Source organism: Parus major, chromosome 1 (genome assembly GCF_001522545.3).
Source record: "Parus major isolate Abel chromosome 1, Parus_major1.1, whole genome shotgun sequence".
NCBI lineage: Eukaryota > Metazoa > Chordata > Aves > Passeriformes > Paridae > Parus > Parus major.
This window is the reverse complement of record NC_031768.1, coordinates 62605340-62620797: the sequence shown is the minus strand read 5'-3', so window position 1 is coordinate 62620797 and position 15458 is coordinate 62605340. Positions and strand designations below refer to the sequence as shown.

General features: G+C 36.7%; 1 protein-coding gene across 7 annotated transcripts in view; it reads left to right on the top strand.

Moving 5' to 3' along the window:
* INTS6 (integrator complex subunit 6) overlaps window positions 1–15458 on the top strand; it is a 37677-nt gene that overhangs the window by 21715 nt on the left and 504 nt on the right. For 3 of the 7 annotated variants that reach the window (XM_015628034.3, XM_015628041.3, XM_019006730.1), the window contains 14 exons: window positions 1043–1226; window positions 2192–2317; window positions 3154–3308; window positions 6070–6222; window positions 6354–6486; window positions 6980–7074; window positions 7477–7587; window positions 9135–9350; window positions 9459–9585; window positions 10821–10963; window positions 11526–11760; window positions 12488–12859; window positions 13301–13394; window positions 13808–13950. In XM_015628034.3, coding sequence (XP_015483520.1) covers window positions 1043–1226; window positions 2192–2317; window positions 3154–3308; window positions 6070–6222; window positions 6354–6486; window positions 6980–7074; window positions 7477–7587; window positions 9135–9350; window positions 9459–9585; window positions 10821–10963; window positions 11526–11760; window positions 12488–12859; window positions 13301–13394; window positions 13808–13919 — 2256 coding nt within the window. In that variant the 3' untranslated portion in view covers window positions 13920–13950. Of the gene's footprint in view, window positions 1–1042; window positions 1227–2191; window positions 2318–3153; window positions 3309–6069; window positions 6223–6353; window positions 6487–6979; window positions 7075–7476; window positions 7588–9134; window positions 9351–9458; window positions 9586–10820; window positions 10964–11525; window positions 11761–12487; window positions 12860–13300; window positions 13395–13807; window positions 13951–15458 lie in introns of those variants that run through there. The other 4 variants (XM_015628057.3, XM_015628048.3, XM_015628063.2 and 1 more) reach the window with 4 other exon arrangements.

Genomic DNA, 15458 nt, shown 5'->3' with positions numbered 1-15458 from the left:
GGAAAGACATTCATGTCAAGCAGTTATAAACCAGCTGAGCTCCCTTTGACGAGTTTTCTGTAAAACATGAAACATTTGGAAAAAATAGTTCTGGTCTTTCATGTACTCTGTACTTGAATAAGCAAAAAGAGGAATTCTGGAGGAATCATCAGGTGTGTGAAAAGTGCAAAATATTCTGATTCTTGGCCACATTTTATGAGTAGTTTTGTCATGTTTGTTAGTAGCTTCAAGATTGTATCAATAAATTGGTTGCTTTTCAAACATGTATTTTTCCCAGTATGAGATGCTGCAATTATGTAAATAGAAATAGCTGCGGTATCTGGTTTTGGAAATCGGGTTTTAATGCTTTCGAGCCGACTCTTAAAAATAAGCAAACAAACCTTTAACAGCTTTCTGTAAATTCTCTGACCACTATGGGCTAGAAATTAAGGCAATATATAACGAGTGCTTGTGTGGATTTGTATCAAGTTTTGGAACAGACTAGTACTTTCTTGCTAGTATTGAGTTGAGGGTTGAGAATTGGGATGTTTTTGGACACTGCACGAGAGAAAATGAGGACATACTGAGTTTGATTCAGCATGTGGGCTTAACCCCCTTGTATTTGGTGTGCTAATAGGGCTGTTTGTGCTACTTGAGTCATTGCTTTGGGGATTTTTTTTTCCCCCTTTCGTTGCTGCAGTACTCCAGGTGAGATGAGAGTTTTGCTTTTGCTGACAGGGCTATCATCAGCCAGGGATGTATGAAATTTTCTGAAACTTGCAATTACTTGTTGCAAATCTGTCTGTTCAGGGCTTCTGTAGTTGAATGTTTGGATAAGCTTTCTTTTTCCCACTTACCTGTGTGAAGTATCCGGATGCAAAAAGAGCATCTCGGATCTTCTGAATGCCTTGTGCTATCCTTTAGAAGCTTGTCTCATTTTATTAATGAGGTACTGTGTGTGGAGAGAGAAGTGTGCTTATATGGAGTGAATTGCCATTGCTATGTAACCTGAATTTTTGTTTCTTTTATAAGCTGGGTATTCACAGATTTATTTCCTTTCCAGCTCCATTTACCTCTCAATTCCCCTCTGCCTGGAAGTGAGTTGACTAAGGAACCCTTTCGATGGGATCAGAGGTTATTTGCTTTGGTTCTTCGTTTGCCTGGTATTACAGCACCAGAATCAGAGCAGATGACAGGGGTACCTGTGGATGACTCTGCTATCACACCTATGTGTGAAGTCACAGGAGGTGAGTGCTTTTGTTTCCTTTGACAAGTCATTACTTTCTGAAGTGTAAATTAATTCAGTTTAATTCAATTAATTGTGTGATTCTGTGTCATGGAACAAGGATTTTGAAGTTCTTACAGTACTTGTAAAAACTCTTAAGACTGTTATAATGCAGCTGAAGACGCATACAGCATTAAACCTATACAGACAATAAAATGTAGTATGTCTTGGAAGAGTGAATATACATTCTTTGGAAATGTTTTGTAAGAGAACTTACTTTTTTCTACTATATTTTGATATTGCAATTATAAATTGTAATAATTGAATCTGCTCTGCAGTACAGTTCTGGTAAATTCCTGTCATACTCCAGTCTAAAAAAGCCAAAGTGAAGGAAGTGAATTGTTGCATGTGTCTGCCTCAAGAGCATGCAGACTGCCTTTCAGAATGTATAATAATTCTGCAGGATTGATACTTGTCTCAGTTTTAGCTCATATTGATAATATTGTAGAAATCATATTCTAACTCAGGCACTGAGTTTATTACATTTTAAAAATGTGATGATTCTTCTGATGCATCAGAGGGAATGTGATAGAGAAGAAACAAAGGGCTTTGAAAAGTATTCTAAAAGGATTTGATTCCACTGCTTTTTGACTGTAGGTAGGCTGTACTGGTACATGCTTTGACTGAAATTTGTGGACCTATTTTATGTGTTGATGTCTGTCACAAGGGGGAGCCCATTTTCCATGAATGCAACCAAGAATTGGCATTAGTCATTAGGGGTCTAAAATACAAACATTTCTGATGAGGCACTTGCCGGTGCTTCACTAGGATGCTTTGCTGCTTAAATAAAGAGGGAGTGTTCAGGAGAAGTTTTAAATCAGTGATACATAAACCAGCTGTGTGTGGTGGTTGAACAGTTTTCAATGTTCCAAGTTAAAATAAGGGCAGAAACACTGAAGAGTTTTAACCCTGACTGTTTTGTTCTAGGTCGATCATATTGTGTGTGCTCTCCAAGAATGCTGAATCAATGTCTTGAGTCATTGGTGCAAAAAGTACAAAGTGGAGTGGTAATAAATTTTGAAAAAGCTGGTCCAGATCCCTCACCAATTGATGGTACTTGAAATTTTTTGCACTGTGCTGTCAAATAACAGGGATGACTGTTGTCAATGTAGCTTAGTGAACTTAATATTATAGTAGTTGTCAAGTCAAAAGGGAAGCTATTGCAATTTGAAAGACTTAACTACAGAAAGGACCTATGTGTTAATTCTGAAACTCCTTGTAAAGTGTCTCAAAATATTGGCTGTAGCTGCCAGACATCTCTGCATTTGGTCAAACCACTCAGGAAGTCTTAAATGTGTTTGTTCATGTCAGGCACAGTTAAAGGGATTTATGGGTTTTAAGCAGTTTTCAACCAGCTAGAAATGTAAATAACGTGATAGCAAAAGACCTGGGCTTATCCTTTTTTCTTCAGAGTAGTAAAGTGTCTATGTTAAGAGTTAAAATAGCAAATACACCTGTGTGGCATTAATTTCTCATTGTAAATGGCTTAGGTAGGTCCCTCATTGAATGTTACTGAGAAGTTTGTGAGATTTAAGTTTTATTTTGCTGCAGTAAAGAGTCTAGCAGTATTAGTCGTGTGTATCACTTCTTTAATGCTTGGATTTGAAGGTTATCTGTTACTGACAATGGAGGAAAAGGAAACATTATTATGAAGGGCTCCAGATAATTGCCTTTTGGGGTGTTCATCTTGTAAACATTCAATGCTTACTTGGTTTCTCGGTTTGTGTTTTTGCAGACTTGCTTACTGACAACTATCTGCTATTCTTAGAAATAATATTAACTGCAGGAAGGACTTCCCTGGGGTTATAGGTTTTTAACTCTTTACAAAAGTTATTTAATACTGGTCTTAAGTTTTAACACTTTTGACACACAGCCTTTTTCTTCTGTAGATGGGCAGGTGGAGATATCTAGACCCTTTGGACCCCAGCCTTGGCACAGCTGTCACAAACTTATCTATGTCAGACCAAACCCTAAAACTGGGGTTCCTATAGGTCATTGGCCTGTTCCTGAATCCTTTTGGCCAGATCAAAATTCTCCAACACTGGTATGTACTAAAGATAAAGCAAAGGGTTTGTGCATGCAGGAATATTCTAGGATTTCCTAGTCACAGATTTTTTTTTTCAGCTCTTGACACATGTATTACATTGTAGCAAATGTGGAAGCAGTATGACAGGCGTCCTTCCTGTGGAAGGAGTGACACATGCAAGCCTATAAATTACTGATGAGCAAATAACATGGGGTTTTCTTTTTAGTAACTTTGAAGCATTAGGAAACTGCCTGTAACAGACTTTTGACCCGTTACATGCACATAAGTGTTTGAACCCTGTTAAATATCAAATGGTGGCACTTGGTAAAAGCCTGTAGAATTCTATTGCCTTTGTAAAAAGGTATTGATAAAGGACAGGATGATCTTGACAATTTGAATCCCTGTGATAGTTCTACTTTCATTCTAGCAAGTGAATATAGTTTCATCCGCTGTTGTGCAGTTTAGCCACACCTTCAGTTTATCCAAACTGAGAAAACCTTGGTTTTTGAACTAATTTATTAAGAATTAATTCATTTGTTCTTTTTCACAAAAGAATGTATGCTACTGCCTTTTTGTCTGAGAACTAATCACTAATATAGTATCATACACTTTCGTGTTTGTTTATATTTGAAATAGTTCAAGTAGAAATCCTGCAGTTGTATAATAGTTACCTACATTTCATGATTTTTTTGTGTTTTTTTATATAAAACAGATGTGCTAACACACTGAACTTCCTGTAAATTTTATTTCTTGGTTAGAAAACAGAGTAAGTCCTTTGACATACAGGTTGTTGAGGAGTCATAGAGTATGGAATTTTAGTCATATTTACAGGCTTGATATTTTTTACATCTGTGGCAATGTTCATTAAAGGGTGTAGTTGTCCTTATGAATTACAACCAAGTTAGCATATATAAATAAATTTGCTGTAGTCCTTAAAAGAAACAAGATGTCATTATGTAGTGGCTATTTAAAAGGTGTTCTGTAGGAAAGCTGATCCTATGTATTCCTTGTAATCACTGTCAGTAGCGTATCTGCCTCCATTTGCTGTGTAGAATCTGTGCAGTTTGCTACTCCAGGTCTTAATCAAGACTGATAAAATAGATCTTGCCAAGTGAAGAGCTGTTGAATTAAATCTTCCAAAAGCCTGAGGGTTGACATACTCAAATGGCAAAAAGATGAGTTTTTTTCTGTTGTTGTGTATATAGCTCTCATAACTATACAGCACTGTCATGTACAGCTAAATTCTTGTCAATATCAATAGGAATTCTGCATTGTACCTTCCTCATGCAGTGTTGGGGAGCTAAGTTGCTGATAGTGTTTCAAGACCTGTACTTCAGTACTGTTCTAACAGTAGCATTCAAACACAACATATATTGTAATCAGTGTGTATGTATGCAGCGTATCTTGTCTGCTTAAGAGTTCATAGTTAAATACTTGGCTTTTCCTGACTGTTGCCTGATCTACAGTGGAGTTGTCTCAAACAGTTCTATCACAAGAACTTAAGTCTACTGTGGCTAATGATAATGACACCCTAAAGACTTTCTTAAATGTATATTAAAGTCTGCTGATAATTATGTTGGCAGATGAACATGTAAATGGCTGCTTCAGCTGCTCAGAGGTAAAACTAGTTCTGCTGTCCAGCAGTGGATTAGACTTCTCAAGACTGAGTAGTCAATTTCTTTTGCAGACTTTTTATTTCTAGTGTAACTTTGGTGGCTTGGTCAAAAACTCTGCCACAAGTATTTATTAATCATACTCTTTGAAGAGAGTTGTTCTTCCTCCATTTGGTTGGGCCTCCTGTTTGGTGTCCAGTTGGAGAAAGCACCTTCCTCAAGGTGGAGACACTCAAAGCAAGACCAGCTCTCTTGACAGAGAACTTGTTTGGGTGGCTTACCCTAAAATGAAGAGCCTAGAACTTAGACATAAAAGAATGGCTTTCAAGGGGAAGTGGTAAGATGGTCCAAGAAACCTTGTGTTTTTCTTCATCTTGTATATTTGTGAGTTAGCTTTTGTAAATGGAGTAAATGGAAGGAGGCTTCCCAGCTGGGCTCTTCCTCAGATTCTAGTGGCCCTGGGAGAAGGCTCAGAGTATAAGAACTTACATTCCTCTCTTCAGTGGAGGGTGTACAGCTCCAATTTTCATCACACTGAAAATTGGCTTTCCCTTTTGGCAAAAGAAATTTCAAGTGGAAACTTGAGATGCAAAGGCTTTTTTCCTGTGATTGATAAAAAGATTAAAAAAATCCAAACACTTAAGTTTCTTGAACTGAAATAACCTTTTTTCTCAAGCCTAGTTAAAATGTGAATTTTTGAAGTTTTTTTTTCTGAGTTCATGCTGCTCTTGATCTCTGTAACTGCTTGAGTTTTGTAACTGTTAAATTTGCCAAGGAAAGTTCCTGTCAAAGTCAGCAAATGCAGAAGTACAACACCAGCTTTTGTAGGGAATGAAAATGGACATGTCCCAGAGTAGCAATGATGATGGTTTTTCTGTCCCCGCTAGGACTTCCATTTGTACAGCTTTTGGGTAAATGCAAGAAATCTTAGTTGCACATTGCTCTAGACTTACTATGTAAAGCAACTGGCATTTATTTAGAAAACAAGATTCCTTCAGAATAAGACAGTGCTAACATCATAAATTGCTTAGGACTCAGTAAATGAATCCTGTATTGAGTAGGTTCCTTAAGTGTGTTTTCAAAGGAGCTGTGTTACTTCAGTTGTCATAGCAAAAATGCATTTTAATTGTTGTGCAGCCTTAGTAACAGTGGAATACTTTGTTTAGCCACCTCGCACGTCTCATCCTGTGGTGAAATTTTCCTGTACTGACTGTGAACCGATGGTCATTGACAAACTGCCCTTTGATAAATATGAATTGGAACCTTCACCACTGACCCAGTTTATCCTGGAAAGAAAATCCCCTCAGACCTGCTGGCAGGCAAGTAGAATGCATGCTGAATTGAAGTTTATGGAATGCTGTTTTTCATATATTTTATTCTACAGTCAAAATGGGATGCAGAATTTCAGAGTACTTGGTGTGGAAATCTAATGTAATGTGTTTAATTGCAGGTGTATGTGAGCAATAGTGCAAAATATAGTGAACTTGGTCATCCTTTTGGTTACTTGAAAGCTAGTACAGCGCTGAATTGTGTGAATTTATTTGTGATGCCTTACAACTACCCAGTCCTGCTTCCACTGCTAGGTAAATACCGCTTCATACAAGTTTTCTTACGTGGTAGGTAATTGAAACACTGATGTCATTTAAATAGATTACGGCAGTTAATGCCAGTATTAATAACACCTGGAGAAAGGTAGAATCAGTGACTTGTTTCACTTATCTCCAATTGTCTGGCCTCCACGACTCAGACTTAGTGTGTAAGATGATTTACTCAATCATCATTTTCAGATATGTTTTGGTCTCACTTTCGTTTTTTCAAGAGCCATTTTTCCTAATCTGTTGTCTCAATACCAGTTCAATTTGGTAATTTATCAGGTTCTATTTTTGGCTGCAGCATTCATCTTGTGTGTGTTTGGTTTAGTTATATATATATGTTGACTTGTAGATTCTAATTTAATCATTGAGGAATTTGCATTTCTTCAAGAGTTTCTTTAACTAGAATTTTTTTATGGAAAAGAATGCAATGCTATCTTGACATGCCTTTCATTTTGCTGCTTTGCATTTTTATAACCATTAGATGACTTGTTTAAAGTACATAAGGCAAAGCCTACGTTGAAGTGGCGTCAGTCATTTGAAAGCTATTTGAAGACAATGCCTCCTTATTATCTTGGGGTAAGATGACTGTGTTAAAATGTCTGGTTTATAGTTGTTTTATTTTATAATATTTTATTATATTATGAGTATAATCCCTATTTTAAGTAGAATGTATACTAATTTGAGAGTAGTTAAACTTCATACATAATGATAGCGTTTTCACTGTAGTCCTGTGGAAGACCTGAGACCTGAATGCTATGAAATTTTCTTAATTTCATAATAAACTGGGACTTGTATATAAATTATATTTTTAACTGATTCTGTATAAATTGAGCTATTTTAAAACAACAAAAAAATACTGTCCTGAGTCTGTCTTGTTCTTTTCAAACTTTCAGAACCTCAGGTTCTGTTTGAAATGGTACAGTTAGTTGAAGTATGCATAAAGTTAAATATGACCATGCAATATATTCCATGTTTCAGCCTTTGAAGAAAGCTGTGAGAATGATGGGAGCACCAAACCTTATAGCTGACAATGTGGAATATGGACTTAGTTACAGTGTCATTTCATATCTCAAAAAGTTGAGTCAGCAGGTAATGTTGAAGCAAAAGAGCAGTAAAAACTTATTCTAATAGCAGGATAATCTTAAAATACTGAAGTTCAGTGGCTTTGTAGGAAAAATGAGCAGAAAGATAAAGTTAATACTTTCCCATAAGCAATTAGCAAAAAATAATTGTTTTTTTTTGAATTGAAGGAAAATATAACATTTAAATACAGGTTTTATAAACTAAACTATATAGAGACAGATACAGAAGTACAAGTTGAGATTTCTTCTATTTAAGGAGCATTTTCACTTGTGCAGATAATAACATACTTTTATCCAAAAAACCCCATGTTGTCTTTAAAGATGTTTTAGTGTTTTTGCAGGAAATGGGGATTTGTGCTTGATGCATCAGAATCAGTGTTCTTTCTTTGGCTTGTGATGTGAAGTGGAAAGCGTTCAGTAAATAACTGACAATATCAAATAATGGTACAGATGTAAAAATGACAAGTGACCATTTGAAAATGCTGATCATGTTCAGAATAGTGCCTGAATCTTTGTCTAGGCTCCTGCACCAGCTAAAGCATTTCTGCCCTGCTACCTCCACTTTTGAACTGTGCATGTTAAGCTTTGTGTTCAAGATAAAAAAAGTAAACTTGCGACTTCAAGAAACAGTAGTGCCAAGTACTGGTAACTTAGCTAGTGAGTTTTTACAGACCACCTTTGTCTTAAAACATGAATATAAATAATTATTTGAGGAAGCAAATGTCTTAAAGTCCTGTTAAATCATAGTCATATTGCTCACTATTCTGTAAACTGATGTCTCAACCTAGACATCTTGGGCTCCTCTAAGATGTAATGACATGCACTGCAAACTGTACTTAAAGCTTTTGTAACTTCTGAAAGGTTCTGCCAGTAAAGACTCAGCATTCTCAATACATAGTCAAATTTATGTGAAATTGCAAAACCAAAATTGACAGTTGTTACTAAATTCCTTTTGGCTTGTTTCACTGTGTTCTGTCAAAAAGCCAGCATTTATGAACACGTTTAATTTTGGTACAAATCTAACGTAATATTAGGAGCTAGGTCTGTCTGATCAACCAATTGTTTATTTTCATATATTTCAATTGGTTAATGTTATGACTATTTGTATTGAGTGTTAAAAAGTTGATATCATTGGGTGACTGATTGCAACTACAGTTGTGGGAGAATCAGTCTTGTGAGAGTTTTACTGTTCTCTACGGGAACAGCTGAACATTGTATGAGTACAGATAGATCTGCAGAGAATTACTAGTCAGATTATGGCATTTTATGAAAATAAAAGCATTGCATGCATATTGGTGCTTAGATACTGTAATGGGCAGCAGAGGAGAAATATGCAGAAGACCTAGGCAGAAAACTGTTAGCTATATTTCAAGCTGTAGTAGGCATTAAGCTGTTATGTATTAAGCACTCCTTAAGCATTCAGCCTGGTTATGGTCGTCATAGTGTGTTAGCACGTTGTTGAATCTTGTAGGTAGGAATTTAAAATGAATAAGTCTGACTAATCCTTTTAAGAGCATATTGTCAATTTTATTTATTTATTTATTTCAAATTAAGGCCAAAATAGAGTCCGATAGAGTCATTGGCTCTGTAGGCAAAAAGGTAGCGCAAGAGACTGGAATTAAGGTCAGAAGCAGATCACACAACCTGTCTATGGCACATAGGAACGATTTTCAACATCTGCTACAGGGGATTACTGGGGAAATTCCTCATAGACCTCTAGACCTCAATATGAAGGAGTATGCTGGGTTCCAAATAGCTTTGCTGAATAAGGTAAGCACCACTGTGTGTAATGTTGTTATTTTCAATATACTTCCATTGAAATGCTAGATATTATTTCTTACGTGGCATTAATTGCAATTTCATTTACTGGAACCATAGGATTTGAAACCTCAGACATTTAGAAATGCCTATGACATACCCAGAAGAAATCTTTTGGATCAGTTAACACGAATGAGATCTAATTTACTGAAGAGTACTCGCAAGTTCCTCAAAGGACAAGATGAAGGTTAGATAACAGTTTATATTTTGTCTGCCTGGGATATGATCATTGCAAAGAAACAATGTAACAAACAATGTAGTTCTTTAAAACCCGGTGGATGTCTGATACTGCCATTACACTGCATGGATTTTCTAGATGCTTTTTCTTTACCTTGGAGGAAAAAATGGTGAGGACAGACAAGATTGCTGATTCACTGGTCTATCCTTAAGTCTATGTGAGAGGGGACTTGGGCTTTTACAGAAGATTCTTTATACACTGTTTTTCCTGACTCTCATGGATGTATCCGATAAAATCACTGGGCAGTTCTGAACATTGTCTCTCTCAGTAGAAGCAGATTGTGAGAAGTGGAAAATTAAGCTAGCTCACTGGGTGCTGGCACAGTGGTTGTTTTGCCTGTTGAGCCAACAATAAATGGTTCAGTAGTCTGCTTATTTCTTTACCTTTTTTTCCCTGTAGTCTTCTGGCACTGCTTTGTGGCATTTAACTGAAGATGTTGAAATAAGTAGAGTGAGAAGGGCAATGCAAGTAAAAGCTTGTGCTACATTAGTGCTGCTGCAACTTAGGTCAGATTAACATCTGTACATTTCACATTATGTTACCACTTTGTCAGAGTAGTTGTTCTTCAGAGAGGAGGATTAACTTACGTTAGGACTTCTTTTCTGCAGTTTCTTGTGTATTTTTTTCTGGATCAAAGGCTTGGAAACTCTAGAACAAGTTTAAAATCAGCTCCTATGGGTTTTTTAAGAACTGGTTGATTTACAGTGGTCAAAGGTCACAATTGCTCTAGGAAAATGCTAGTCTTGACAATTAAGTTTCAGGTGGCTGAAATTGGATGAAGTTATGTCGAAGCTGTGTCCAGCATGGCATTACTACTTTGCTTTAATTTGTCTTTTGTTTGCAGTAATCTTTTAGTTCTAATTTGTTCCTAGTCTGTTTTTCCATCCGCTGCTCTGTTGCAAAGTTGGGACACATTGGAAAACTAACATCTGTGTACAACACATATTACTTATTTCCTGTCAAAATGATAAATCCCCAAGTTATGTACTGATTCCTTTGAGCAAGTCTCCTGAAGTCAAAAGTCTCATAATTACCAGTTAGGCAAGAAAAATTGTGAGCTTTTTATAGGTGTTTTGTTAATGCATATGATAAAAGTCTGAATACTGGAGATACCAAATGGATATAGACTAAACTGTCATAATGGCAGCATTACTGTGTATTAATTAACTCCTCTGTTATGATAGATCAAGTTCACAGTGTACCTATAGCACAAATGGGAAACTACCAGGAGTATCTAAAACAAATACCTTCTCCACTCCGAGAACTTGATCCTGATCAACCACGAAGGCTTCATACATTTGGCAATCCATTCAAGTTGGACAAAAAGGTGACTTTTCTGTAAAGCGTTTTCAAAAATGGTCTGGTGTGTGTGTGCTGCTGCCTGCATTGATCTTTGAATAGTCTATTGGAGAAACCCTTTCCAATACTTGTAAAAAAAAAAATGTTTACAAAAAAATGTCTCTGATGTTCTTCTATCAGTAGTATCATATGGAGGGCAGTGTTTTTTGGAAAACCAGTATTATGTCTCTAAATTGTAATATAACTGAAACACTTGTCTCAACTTTTAGAGTCTTGACTGTCCCTTTTATCCAAATCTCTTAAAATTGACCAAGCTGCCAGTGTAAGTTAGAGCTCTTGTATTAAATGTGAGTCTCTTTGCAATTACTGAAAAGGAAGCTTGATGCCCCACTCCCTCACCTTGTCAGACTGTTGGATAAGGGCCTTAAGCACATTTATCTGGTCTTGGTTGACAGTTTGGAATTCCAAGCAATGGCATGTTGTATGTAACTCTTATGATGCCAAATATTATGGTTATGCCAGAGTGTTAATTGTACCTTATGTGGTTTTGGTGTGACGCATAAGAATTCTTCCTGTTAAATTAATTACAGGGAATGATGATAGACGAAGCAGATGAATTTGTATCAGGACCTCAAAATAAACATAAAAGACCCGGAGAACCAAATATGCAAGGGATTCCGAAAAGGCGACGTTGTATGTCCCCCCTGCTCAGAGGGCGACCACAAACTCCTCCAGTTGTCAATAACCACACTGGAGGAAAAGGGCCACCAACACCAATTGCACAAGCACAGCCTGACCTTGTTAAACCCATTGCTGTTCACAAAGGTAAGTGTATCTTCAAAACCTTTAAAGTTTGTTTTTTATTGTATCTGAAAAAACTTTTTTGTGTAAAAAGTACTGCTGGCTGATTTGTGAATGTCAGTTTTATCCCTCCCTCTTGAGAATTATGTACTTGAGTGTGCATCTGGGGTTAATGTTAGAGTTCATATAGTCCTTCAGAGGGAAGTCTTTCTTATAAATTCCAAGTATAAACAATGTATTTCCTCTGTCCAGTGGAGACAGTGTAGATGAGAAGAGTTTTTTCCCTTTGCCAGGAAATTTAGATACTCTAGAAGTATCACAGCATGAAGTTAGTTTGGATTTTGCTCTAGTGCAGTGAAATCACTTCCCTGGGTGTGAAGCTAAGGGGCTGTATAACTAGCTCTTACTCAGAGTTTAGTACTAAAGTAAACTTGGTTAGTTTTATTTAAAGGGGGAAAGACACCATATCATAAAATCACTTCTTAGGTGGTTTTTCTTTCGTTGGTAGTCCATACAGTAATTTCCTTTTTCATACAAAGAATATAGCTATGGTTTTTTTGGAAGTCCTTAATTGCCAGGAGATAGTGATGGGCCCAGTGCTATAATGCACAAGTTTTCTTATGCCTGGCATGTACAGTAGACTGTTTGAGCTGGGGCATAGTTTTAAGAGTCTAATACTGATCTGACTCATTGACTTGGATCATTTGATAAGGAATTTGAACCTGGCAAGTGTAATTTTTTTTTTTTCCAGCATCAGAAACAAATAATGAAGCTGGAGTTGATGATGTCATTGAGAATCACATTACAGACTCCCTTTCATCAGATGTTTTCCCAAATGCTGTGAATTCAGAGTTTTCACTGTCCTCTTCACCATTCAATTCATTGGATCGACCGACAGCACATACAGAGGATGTAGGCCATGAACATTTAGGGAATAATTTGAATGTTGATGGGTTTTTGGAGAATCACGAGGAATCGGGTAGTAAAGAGCAGAGTGCGGAAGAGAGCATGACAACATCTTCACCTAGCAAAGGGAAAAAAACAGTGCACTGCAGAAGTTCCAGAGAGATTAATATAGAGCTAAGAGCACAAATTATGAAGGAGATCCGAAAACCAGGAAGGAGTAAGTATACTGAATTTCTTTCAGATAATTGTCGTGAGAGTTGAACAGAGTTCATGTTAGATCACTATTTTAGAAGTGTACTGGCCCATGAGACTGAAGCAAAATTTAAATTCAAAGCTGAAAAGATTTGTTTTAAAACCCCTGTTAAAAACTTACTGTAGAAGTGATTAAAACATTGCTGTACCTATCAGTGTTCATTAAAGTCATGTTTTTTATATCAATACTAGAATTAACTTGATAGGTGTTATTAATATCCTAACCTGCAATATTCTGTTGTTTTTTAATGTTAGTTCTCATTAAAGATGTTCTTGCCCCAGTTGATAGGAGATACAGCTTAGAAGTTTTCAAAAATTGAATGTTGCATTTTACTCATATATAACAACAGATATCTGTGTAGGCATCTTTTAAATAACTGATGTTTCTTTTCTCTTGACCTGTAAGAGTATGAAAGAATCTTCTTTTTACTGAAGCATGTACAAGGAAGCTTACAGACCCGACTGATATTTTTACAGAATGTTATTAAAGAAGCTTCAAGGTAGGTAACAGAATCATTATTCTTACAAAACTGTACCATGTTGTGCCGTGTGTAACTGCTGGACAATCATGCAATTGTTTGAAAACAATGCTTTGCACTGCAAGTAAATAAATCTTTATGAAAGAGCAGAACTGCATAAGCTTCTTGAGGTATTGTTTGTAAAAGCTTACCTTTTTCATTTGGATTTTGGCTTAAAGATGTTAGCAACTCTTAACTGCCAAATCCCTGTAAATGTAGATGGAAAATGGCATAGAAAGAGAAGGTAACTTTAAAATAAACATTCCAATTAAAAAGTTCAGGTGAGTGTGTACTGCTAATTTGAAAATGTAATGGAGCTGCCAGTTACTGGGAATTAGGCTTTCAGAAACAGAATCAGCTCAAAATCTTGTCCTAAAAATAGTTTTTATATTCAGGTATGCTCATAAAGATGTCTCTACTCTTCAGCATACTTCATTCAGAGATAGTGTAGTCCTGTCTGAGACTTTGGAAATGGAGGTGACTTTTCTCTGGAGAAGAGTGACTTGATAAGGATTTAAACCCTGTGTTTTTCATCCAGGTAGAAACTGTTCATTACAGTATCTTTAGACTGTCCATACTTAGCCTTCTACATGCTTACTGAGAGGGAAAAAAAAAGAAATGTATTAGAACCAGTAGTGTTTGAGAAGCTGGGAACTAGTAATCCAGAATCTGGATAACCAGATATTTGAGGCTTACTTCAGAAACCTCAAAGAGTAATTGCTTCTTATTCTCTAATCTGTTTTGTAGTAGTCATCTCTTTTCCTGTGGCATTAAGCAAATTTCATTATTAAAAAACAAAGTAATTTTAGGAGAAAACTATGCTGAGAGTTTAAGATATACTGGATGTTGGACATTTATACAGATCCTCTAGCCTTCTCTTGCCAACTCAGTGGGGCATGTACATCATGCTCTTCCTACAGCAACAATTGCTTTATTGTGCTTTTGCTTGATTGCTATATTGCCTGGCAGAGTAGTTCTATATGTTGTAAATTATACATTCTCCCACACTGTCACAGCCCACCAAAACCATACTGTTGCTCTTGGAGCTTGTGGCAGTCCTTTGTGGGGTTGGAATTTTTGTGCCTGTAAAATTAAGCTTTTAAGATCACCTGTAACTCATGTCTCTTGCACAATCTCTTTATTCCAGTTATCTTTAGCTGACACTTCTATAAAATTTGGCAGTGGTTGAGTGTTGCTCTTGGATGCATCAAGGATTGTGGGGAGACTTGGGATCTCAAAATTAGGGCAGGTACCATGCCTCTATGAGCCAAAGGCATGGACCAGGATGTCTGATGGGAACTGGAGGCTTTTGCTGGGGTTTTGTGAAATCACAGGACTTAACCTGGAATATAGTTCAAAGTATTTTCATTGCTGCCTGTCTTTGAACACACATATGGCTACCAAAGCATTGGTCAGAAGTGGCTTCTCAGAGGTACAGAAATGTTGCAAGGGGGAGTGGTTAGTTGGAAACAGCAAGGTGATGTATGTCCTGAGGTAGGGGTGTGAGGTGACAGAATAGCCTACTAATCAAATTTATACAACTGATATGGAATAGAGACTCCAGAGATATGGAGTTTGGGCGCCTATGTTTTCCTTTCATTTCTTTCTCAAAGTTTTAATTTCTGTTTGTCAGGAAATCTGTGTGTAATCTGCACTGTGTAATGGCTGTTCCTCCACCAATACCAACTTTGTTAACTTTGGTGAATGCATCATGAAAGCGTGCAAATAATCCTTAACAGCTGTTTGCCAGCTTTGGTATTACAGTTCTTTTGACTGTATATTTTATTTCCATACTTCAGTACTTCTGGAAGCAACAAACTCTTGACTCCTTTGCCTGGATTTCTGAGACCTGAGTGATGTGCAGCTATAATAATGTGCTATAATAAATTCTCTTAAATGTAGTTTCATATTCAACAAATGGCAAATCAAGTTCTAGTGGTTTATCAGAATGTTGAGACAGCATATGTATACGTATGAGATGTGTAGCCTCATCATGCACTGCATCTGCAGTAATAACTGAAGTTCCCAGAGTTCAGTAAAAGTTTT